At 41.1% G+C, this 10,982-nt stretch overlaps 1 protein-coding gene across 1 annotated transcript in view; it reads right to left on the bottom strand.

Annotated features, from left to right (window-relative positions):
- Window positions 1-738: 738 nt before the first annotated feature.
- SEC62 (SEC62 homolog, preprotein translocation factor) overlaps window positions 739-10,982 on the bottom strand; it is a 50,185-nt gene continuing 39,941 nt past the window's right edge. Inside the window, exons 4-8 of the mRNA XM_040428205.1 lie at window positions 10,642-10,846; window positions 9,447-9,539; window positions 6,810-6,870; window positions 6,285-6,404; window positions 739-2,202 (exon numbers count right to left, since the gene is read on the bottom strand). Coding sequence (XP_040284139.1) covers window positions 1,730-2,202; window positions 6,285-6,404; window positions 6,810-6,870; window positions 9,447-9,539; window positions 10,642-10,846 — 952 coding nt within the window. The 3' untranslated portion in view covers window positions 739-1,729. The remainder of the gene's footprint in view (window positions 2,203-6,284; window positions 6,405-6,809; window positions 6,871-9,446; window positions 9,540-10,641; window positions 10,847-10,982) is intronic.

Here is a 10,982-nt window from a genome sequence, read left to right as displayed (position 1 = left end):
TTACCTAAATTATATACCAAGACTGTCCAACTTACTTCCACGTTTGGCAGAAAGCCTCCAATGGCATCAGCTACTTTGTATGGGCTGCACAAAAATGCAACACATATGTTAAAGAAATGGGAAAGGTTAGACATCCAGGTTTAAGGCTCTGTTCACACTCCTGTCAGGTTTCTTTAGTAGGTCAGATTAGTGTAGCCTATGATCTACTTAGTAAAAAGCAGATGTAGTCAACAGAGAATAAAAGTACCCTGCTGGATCACAGCAGATTCATCATAGGTCCTGTAAAAACAGTAGTCATGCTGTCAGTGTGCACAGAGCTTAAAATAATCAAGAGGACCTCCACCTAAAGTTTATCAACGATCTGTGAAAATCACAGACCCATTGACTATAACGTGGATGGGGGATCCATAATCACTGACATAAACAGAGCATGCTTGTGTGGTATCACCATGGACCCACGGTCCATGGGAAACCACATTAAAGTCAATGGGTAGGTGTGGTGTCAGTGGAGAACACGGACCGCACAAGTCCATGGCTCACTGACGTGGGAGAGAGGCCTTAGATGAAAGTCCTTTTCAAATGGTCTCCTCCCACACATTACTATAGAGTATGTAATATCACAGGGAGACACTTAAAGGGGATGTATCATAAAAACACCTATATTTCTTCCGACATCAGAAGTTTCTTGGTTGGTATTTATGAAAATGCTAAAATAAAAAATGTCTTCCTAATTTTGTATGATACAACCCCTTTATTATTCAGACAACTGCCTTTGCTGTCAGTAGACTGGTCCTGTAGTCTTACCGAAACTAAGATTTGCATTATGGACAGTATTATACTTTAACAGGGACAATACCATAGATGGGAGATGCTCCCGCTGCTTGACCATGCTGAACGCCTGCATTACTTATGTGAATAAAGTATCAAAAATTTGAAAGCACCATTCTGTTGGACAGTTCTAGTACATAGTTGTCTGCATACTGATTGTTTCCACTGTACTATTAATAAAAGTGAGATGGTATATATATTTTTTTTTTGCGCTTTAAAACAAATGCAAAGATTGGTGAGCTCAACTGTTACATAGGAGGGGTTGTCAACAATAGTTACATGTTGTATTAAAAAAATCTAAACTTTAATATACATAAAAGGGACAGACAGATTAATATGTAAATAGGGATCATCAAATTCAAAGGAAAAAAATATATAGAAAAATCTCCAGTTTTGGCGATGATGGAATAGCACTTTAATGCCGAGTACACGCTGACCTGACCAAGCATATATAAGAGAGTACCTCTTAAAAAATATATTAATCATTAAATACTTTGCTACAATAGAGAGCTGCTGAGGTTTTTCCCCCTAACACTTCCTGAAATGAAGAGACCGTATTGCATTGCATGCAGTAGACCGACCATTATGCGTTAGCGCGGCATGCAGAGGTCAAAAAAAGCGTCATCTAACCCAGTGGCTCATATATGAAAGTGCACTAAGAGCAGGCAGGAGCTGAAGACCCTTGCAATTTGGTCTTTTTTTTACAGATAAAAGGAAATTCAAAAAGAACTTTAAGATCATATTTGAAGCTAGAATGCTATCTGTGTGGTGAATTTGATGATCCCTATCCACCCTGCATATCTGATAGAAGACAGAAGAGATGTGTGAATGTTTTGGTGATCACTCCACAGAAAAATCCTTTCGTATGCACATAAATCAGTCCTACAGCCCCGCCACTGCATTAAGATGTTTCACGCAGAGGTTCTGTCTCGGCTGTCGCTTCCTGCTCTTCTTCCTCGCAGTCTCCTTCATCTGTCTGCTGCTCAAGTTCCTCTTTTGTGATCATTTCAAAATCATTGCCATTGCCACTACTGTGCTGTGAGCCTTCATCCTCTCGCCTGTCACTGTCTGTGTCTGACTGCCTTTCTGGACCTGAGCCTTCAGTGCCTGATCCTTCTGCTGCCTCAGCTACCTTAGCCTCCTCGTCTTCCTTTTTCTCGCTGTCAGATTTATCTTCACTGTCAGACTTTAGTGGCTTTTTCGAATCTTGCTTTTCATCTTTCTTCTGCTCGGTCTTTGGTCCCTTGTAATCGTGAGTATATAGTGGTCGGAAAGAGTCGATGAAGCCAACATCCGCCGTCAGGTTAGGAAGGAACCAGAAGTGGTGTCTTCCTCCAGTCAGGAGCCAAATGATAAGGAACAGAATGCATCGAGCTAAAAATAAAAGAAAGAACATTAACAGGATAAAGCTAAGCTAACCTGTACTCTTCACACTGCTTACCACCGTATGTAAGGCTATTGCCTGACACATCGGGGGTATTCCATAAATCTGTCCAAACTACACCGCTGAGCCAGTGCACGTTATATTCTGCTCGAAAACCTACAGACCTGGATCGTAAAACCGGATGTCTTATTGTAAAGCAATTTCAAGTTCCCATGCAGTTTAAAAAGAAATACAGCAGAGCTGAGTTTTTCATTTGGCAGCACCTCAATATAACGTAATGAGTGTTATTCATAAAAGAAAAATGTTAATAGGTCTCATGAACAAAAGGGCCTATATAGCCGCATCCAGGGTCCATGTGTGGCACAGTATAGTGCTTCTTCAGGTGCCAGATGAAGGCATTTTTCCTGTGGTCGGACCCCAATATCCAAGTTATTTTCTGCACTCATGTTGTAAAGTCTAACACAATAAATGTCATCTAATATGCGTAATCCCAAAGACGTATTGCCATAGAATAAAAAATTCCCTCATACAAACCCACTGTTAAATGGGTCTGAATAGGGGATTTTTTTTTTGCCCTGGGGCAAAATAATGCAATGACACAGACACAGCTGATCTGTTAGGAACCATATAATGTTACTTTTATGGTGTATTCATGTGTGAATGCTCTATTATAATGTAAAGAAGACAGGAAGGTAGAAGACTGGCTCAAAATACTGCTGCAGGAAGGAAAACTTTTATACATTTTTCCAACCCAGACCAGTGAAAACAGGTACACCGAGGACATCTAGTGGTTGCTTACGGTAAAGCTGTACTTTAAGGTAGTTCATCTTCTGGGGGTTTTCAGCAGGCTCCCCTCCCCTCGTAGCTGAACCTGCAGAGGGAAGCATACTTACCTGCTCACAGCAGCTGGATCCTGCCTTCTTCGCTTCCCTGCCACTGCGTTTGGGTTCCCCGCTGTCAACATCCAGATTGATGTGTCACATCAATTAGTCACTGCTGCGGCCAATCATTGGTTGCAGTGGCGTCAAACCAGATGTTGACAATAAAGAATTGAGCGCTGCAGCAGTGGAAGAAGCCAGGACCCAGCAGTGGGAAGCCTGTAAATATGCTTTCTCCCACAGGAGTGGCCATGAGGATGGGAACGGGCAAAATGATGAACAACCCCTTTATTGAGAACCTATCACCAGGGGATCACATAACAAGCAAACAAACAAGGACCTAACACATTTATTGAATTTTACATACACTGAACAAAAATATAAACGCAATACTTTTGGTTTTGCTCCCATTTTGCATGAGCTGAACTCAAAGATCTGAAACATTTTCTACATGCACAAAAGACCCATTACTCTCAAATATTGTTCACAAATCTGTGTTAGTGAGCACTTCTCCTTTGCCGAGATAATCCATCCCACCTCACAGGTGTGGCATATCAAGGTGCTGATTAGACAGCATGAATACTGCACAGGTGTGCCTTAGACTGCCCACAATAAAAGGTCACTCTGAAATGTGCAGTTTGATCACACAGCACAATGCCACAGATGTCGCAACGTTTTAGGGAGCGTGCAATTGGCATGCCGATGACTGCAGGAATGTCTACCAGAGCTGTTGCCCTTGCAATGAATGTTCATTTCTCTACCATAAGCCGTCCCCAAAGGAGTTTCAGAGAATTTGGCAGTACATCCAACCGGCCTCACAACCACAGACCACGTGTAAGCACCCGGCCCAGGACCTCCACATCCAGCATGTTCCACTACATAATCGTCTGCAACCAGCCACCCTCGACGGCTGCAGCAACAATCGGTTTACATAACCAAAAAATTTCTGCACAAACTGTCAGAAACCGTCTCAGGGAAACTCATCTGCATGCTCATCGTCCTCATCGGGGTCTGGACCTGACTGCAGTTCGTCGTGGTAACAGACTTGAGTGGGCAAATGCTCACATTCGATGGCGTCTGGCACGTTGGTAAGGCTTTCTGTTCAAGGATGAGTCGGGGTTTTCACTGTTCAGGGCAGATGGCAGACAGTGTGTGTGGCGTCATGTGGGTGAGCGGTTTGCCGACGTCAACGTTGTGGATCGAGTGGCCCATGGTGGCTGTGGGGTTATGGTATGGGCAGGCTATGTTATGGACAACGAACACAGGTGCCATCAATAAAATGCATTTTGAATGCACAGAGATACCGTGACGATCCTGAGGCCCATTGTTGTGCCATTCATCCATGACCATCACCTCATGTTGTAGCATGATAATGCACGGCCCCATATTGCAAGGATCTGTACACAATTCCTGGAAGCTGAAAAAACATTGCAGTACTTGCATGTCCAGCATACTCACCGAACATGTCACCCATTGAGCATGTTTGAGATGCTCTGGATCGACGTGTACAACAGCGTGTACTAGTTCCTGCCAATATTCTGCAACTTCTCACAGCTATTGAAGAGGAGTGGACCAACAGGTCACAATCAACAACCTGATCAACTCTATGCGACAGAGATGTGTTGCACTGCGTGAGGCAAATGGTGGCCACACCAGATACTGACTGGTTTTCTGACCCCCCCAGTAAGGTAAAACTGTTCACATTTCCGAGTGGTCTTTTATTGTGGGCAGTCTAAGGCACACCTGTGCAATATTCATGCTGTCTAATCAGCACCTTGATATGCCACACCTGTGAGGTGGGATGGATTATCTCGGCAAAGGAGAATTGCTCACTAACACAGATTTGTGAATATTTGAGAGTAATGGGTCTTTTGTGTATGTAGAAAATGTTTCAGATCTTTGAGTTCAGCTCATGCAAAATGGGAGAAAAACCAAAAGTGTTGCGTTTATATTTTTGCTCAGTGTAGATACTGACTGTAAAGGTAGGCAGTAACTTTTCAAGATACCTCCTCTGTCTTTACTTCTAGGGCAGTGCCATGCGGGAGCTGCTGTCTGTTAGGCCTCATTCACAGGACTGTATTTTAAGTCCACATTAGATATGGATTTTTTGCAGATTGCTCCCCGACTCATTCATTTTTATGGGTCCACAAAAAAACGAGGACAGCACAGGGATGTCATCCATGTGCTGTCTGCATCCATGCCACAAAATATAGAATATGTCCTATTCTTGTCTGTTTTGAGGACAAGAATATGCATTTTGACAATGGGGCAAATGGAAAGTGAGGAGTGTTCAGAAATGAATTAAACTGCAGGATTTCATGAGTTATCACAAGACCTTGCAGGTTAGAGCTGAACCAATGTGTTCTGTACCTATGGCCCAAGAGGATTCTGCTTCTGGAGTGTGCACATTCTGGGAAATTCCTGTGGGGCGAAATCTTAGAGGTTCAGGTAATTTAACATAAAAGGCACTCGCCAGACACACAAATAAGGGAGCATTAACATGACTGTATAAATGGATCCGCATCCGTTCTGCAAATTTGCGGAACGGGTGCAGACCCATTCATTTCAATGGGGCCGCAAAAGATGCAGACAGCACACCGTGTGCTGTCCGCATCCGTTCCGTTGCCCCGCAAAAAAAGATAGAGCATGTCCTATTCTTGTCCGAGGTTGCGGACAAGAATAGGCACTCTATAAAGCGCCGACCAGGTGCGGTCTGCATCAGTGTTTTGCGGACCACAAAACACTTACGGTCATGTGAATGCTCCCTTATAGTGGTATTTTTTAAATTACTTGTGTTTAGGGGGGGTATATACCATGATGGGAAAATTTGAAGTCAGTTGGAGTACTTTATGCCACATTTATCAATTGTCTCATGTTTGATAAATTTGTTTTATTCTTTAAACTAACACTAGAGAAGCTCCTCCAGTTCTCCTACTCCCCCCCCCCCTACAATGATAAATCTGGAGTGAAGCTCGTTAACATAGCCAAGCACACCCACTTTTCCACCAACATTACAAAACTAGAGTGAGTGGTGTAAAAATGAAAAGAGTTGCAAGATTTTGCACAAGCCCTATTTTTGCGACTTTGTGACGCCAGAATTCTGGAGTGAAAGTATGATAAATCAGGCCCTCTAACTTTTTTACTTAAAAACCTAGTGATAGGTAGTAATTGTAATTTCTGAATAATAAACTTACCGACAGCAAGAAGAAGAATACTGGCCACAAAACAACCAGCTCCCACACTGAGATAATAAACTCCAACACGCATTTCCGCGGGCCAAAGAGGAAAGAGGGTGGCGGCGATCACAGCGATTACTGCAATGACGTAAGATACAGATTACACACAGTGACTGCAGACAGGTGCAATAAATCCCAGTCACGACGGTCACAGATACAGAAGAATGACTAGTGCATACAGCCCTTACAAGGACCTTAGCAATTTTTAAGCACATCTTCCATAAAACTATTTAGATGTAGAAACAGCTGATATTTACCACCGCTTTAAGTAGTAATTGGGTTATTCAATCCAGACAGCTATGAGAGGGCAGGGAGGTGACAGCGTGTGGCCCCACTGAGAGGATTATGCATTATGGATTTCAGGGTCTGACTAATTGACATTTTAAAACCCTGATATATATTGTGACACATTAGATCTTCCTGCAAGAAACAGAACCAGTATGATTAGTCACCCACAAAATTAATTTAATGACTCTTACTTACCAAGGATGAGGCCCATAGCGAAGGTTTTAAAATGGACTGGGTCATAGATCCACACATACACCTGGAAATATTTCAAGAATTTAGGTTCCAACAGATACATTTATGAAGAATGACAGTGTAAACCAGAAAGGCGAGAGCCTGTATACACACTTATAACATAACACAACTTTTCAGGCTTGGTGCTTGTTCACACAGAAAAACAAAAAAAGTTCACCTGGTATCCTGGGTGTCAGTTCACACCCGGCTGAATGCTCAGCCTCAGAAAGTCCACTTTAAGGCGGCCTGACACACGGTCTTCAGACCTCAGCACAGATCTCCGGAGCTCCACTGTCAGAGGGAGGTAATCCACACCACCTGACCGTGCTGGCTGCTTTTTTTTAGAAGCCTGTCAAGACCCAGCCTGGAACGTGGGGAGTAGTCACCCAGCACTTTGACTACTCCCAGTAAGGGTCCATTCACACGGACGTGTGAATGGACCCTTACTGGGAGTAGTCAAAGTGCTGGGTGACTACTCCCCACGTTCCAGGCTGGGTCTTGACAGGCTTCTAAAAAATAAAATTATATATATATATATATATATATATATATATATATATATATATATATATATATATATATATATATATTATAATATATACACATATATACACACACACACACACCCCTCGAATAATTAGAATATCGTGCAAAGTTGATTTATTTCAGTAATGCAACTTAAAAGGTGAAACTAATATATGAGAGACTCATTACATGCAAAGCGAGATATTTCAAGCCTTTGTTATAATTTGGATGATTATGGCTTACAGCTTATGAAACCCCAAAGTCAATCTTGGGTACCCTTTGCTCAGGGGGTATGGACTAATAAGCTGACTAGAGTGTGACACCGAGTCTAGAATATTGAACCTTTTCACCAAATTCGAATTTTAAGTTGCATTAATGCGATTCCTTTTAAGTTGCATTACTGAAATAAATGAACTTTTGCACAATATTCTAATTATTCGAGGTGTGTGTATATGTGTATGTGTATGTGTGTATATCTATATCTATCTATAGATATAAAAAAGTGGGCAGCACTCCATAAGATAAAAAAGTACAAAAATCTTTATTTACCCAAACAGGACATGCAACGTTTCGGCTCTATGCTGGAGCCTTTCCCGAAACGTCGCATATCCTTTTTGGGTAAATAAAGATTTTTGTACTTTATGTTATGGAGTGCTGCCCACTTTTTTGACTTTTATGCATTGGACTTGCTAATATCCATATTGGGCCAGCTGCACCCCCTTGTTTCCATTAGAGACGGAGCTGCCACTTTTTTCTTCGAGAGATATATATATATATATATATATATATATATATATATATATATATACACATACACACACACACACACACACACACACACACACAGTTTGCACCTCCTTCATATAAAATACTTTTCTGCTGCCCAATCACCACAGCGTCACAAATCGTGCATCTAAATGACAAACACAACTACTGCTTAAAACCTACCCAAGTAACCAGCGACGTTGTATGAAATAAAAAGACATGAGGATGTTTCATGAGTCATAGGTGCCATAATGACTCACTAAACAGCAGTTTCCATTTTATTGATGAAGTCTGCATGATTCAATTACAGAGTTATCTTTCCAACCCACTCCCAACATATACATTTAAAGAGGACCTGTCACCACTCCTGACATGCCTGTTTTAATAGCTTTATGCACTCTCCTTGTAATAACTATTCTGGAGCATCTATTCTTATGGCTCTATGTTGTACCATCCATGTGTTATTTTTACTATAAGTTAGAAATGAATTGCTAGCAGTCTGCAGTAAGGGTACACAGGGGTGGTAACCAGTACGGTCTGACAACGGCAACACTAACTGGATAGTCAGACTGTGCAGGGACACACCCCAACTGGTTAACAACCCTCTGTACCCTTACTGGTACAATAGAGAGTCATAAGAATAGATGCTTCAGAATTCTTATTACATGGGGAATGCATGTAGCTATTAAAACAGGCATGTCAGGAGTGGTGACAGGTCCTCTTTAAAGGCTATGTACACCTTCTGAGGCCATTTCTGTTTATGATTGCATTTTACTCATTTTTTTTTGCTAAAATCATATTTCAATTGGCTTTTTTTTTTTTTTTTTTAGAAGGGTTAACTGTTTTTCTAGCTGTGTGTATGCTACTTTCACTCTGTGCTAGTCATCTAATAAATCTCATCTCTGAACTACTAAGAGGTCATAAACACTTATTTAAGCCACATTAGTAAAATAAGAATTGAGCTTTGATGAGTGTTTATAAGGTCAGAGAGCAGAGATAAGGAGTCCCTCTGATCCCCAGACGACGAGAGAGAAAAAATCCACAGGCAGCTAGTAGAACATGTCAGCCATGTACACAAAAAAGATGCCATATTTTTGATAAAGAACTGAAAAAAATATATTTTTAGCTCAAAATAAGTACAATGCAGTAATAAATAAAAAAGATATGCCCCAAAAGGTATACATAGCCAGAATGGGAGATCACAAGAGGAAACAAAGGGGGTGTTGGTTTCTTGTCACTTTAGTCAGCAGTAATGATAGGGAGCAGAGTTGTTAGTATGTCCATGAAACCTCACTGTCCATCCCACCTCACCTCATTGCCATCCAGGAAAACCTGATCTTCATGTGGCTCAAGCTTAAACTTTCTCTTGGTTTCCTTTTTCTTAGGAGTTCCAGGAGTCTCATCCTATTAAAAACAAAATATGGAATTACATTTTCATAAAAAAATAAAATAAAAAAAACACACTAGTTGAGAGGCTTTTTTGGGGGATTTAAAGGAAAAAACTCTTGTAGTAATTGACCAAACCTGTACTATATACTAGTATGTGGCATACTGTATCATCTTCACTCCTTAAATAAAAATATAAAATTAAAACAAAGTTCACCACTGTTTTCTTTTCTTCTGTTGGCGTCGCAGACCACCGTGTGAAGCGGACTCAATTCACATTAAAAATAGTCAATTCAACGAAGGAGTCGCGATGCCTCACTTTGGCTATATTTCCTGAGTCTTAATAAGGATAAGATACGTCTCCTGATGAAGCTATCGTGGCGAAACCTGGGTCGGGCGGTCTTGTAACCACGGACATCTTTTATGCTTTGTTCTATGCTTACTGATTTTATACTTTTGTGAGATTAATAAAACCTATTTCTATACCAAAGATTGGTGGACCTTCACTAGGTGTCTTAACCTTTATATCCACAGAAGGGTTGTTTTGTGATAAAGACCATCCTCTGGTGGAATCTCGATGTTTGGCAGCACTAGAAAACTGACGTATCCTAATCCTTATTAAGACTCAGGAAATATAGCTAAAGTGAGGCAGCGTGACTTTGTTGAATTGATCAGCTTCAGTCCGTCTTTACAGGTTAAACCAAGTGTCCTGTATCACAAACAGCTGGTTTCTTGTAGTAGATGTACTTTTTTGCAGCAGGGACCTAATACCTGATCATGGCTAATGATTCTGATGTTTGGGACAACCCTATGCAAATAATGGCATTATGTGTGCAGCTCCCAATGTCTCCCTTCTACTGATGTCAGCAGAGTCTGCAGGGCACCTCTTACCAATGCTTGGCTATCTCTGACATTGCCATAGAAAATGAGAGGAAGTGTGCATAATTGACTGAAGCTCCGTTCAATTGGGGGACTCTGTACCTCCACTCTCATGGTCAGATTACTAATAAGTATTCTTACTTATCCCCTATCCTGTGGTAGGGAATAAGCTTGTATCTTGATACAATCCCTTTAGTTGGCACAAATACTGGTTTTCTTGCAGTCTGGAGTATAGACTTACCTTTTTGCTTTCTTCTTTCTCCGCTTCCTTTTTCTTCTCTTTATCCTTCTTGGCTTTATCCTCCTTAGAAGTATCTTTTTTACTCTTTTTCTCATCTTCTTTAGCACTGTCATTTTTGCCCTTCTCTTTCTCCTTCTTTGGGTCTTTGTCTGGCTTCATTTTCACCACTTTTAATGCACGGTGAAAGAACTGTTTCTTAAGAAGCCTTAGAAAAGTCAAATGCTACGTTAAAGCAGATAACTCACATTTTAACTACTGAAGTGAATTTTACAATTTTGACAACATTACATCACACCCTGATGTAGAAGAACCATTGAAAACATCAATATCATACTAGAGGG

Source organism: Bufo bufo, chromosome 4 (assembly GCF_905171765.1).
Source record: "Bufo bufo chromosome 4, aBufBuf1.1, whole genome shotgun sequence".
Classification (NCBI taxonomy): Eukaryota; Metazoa; Chordata; class Amphibia; order Anura; family Bufonidae; genus Bufo; species Bufo bufo.
The sequence above is the reverse complement of the archived record's forward strand: the minus strand, read 5'-3'. Positions and strand labels throughout refer to the sequence as shown.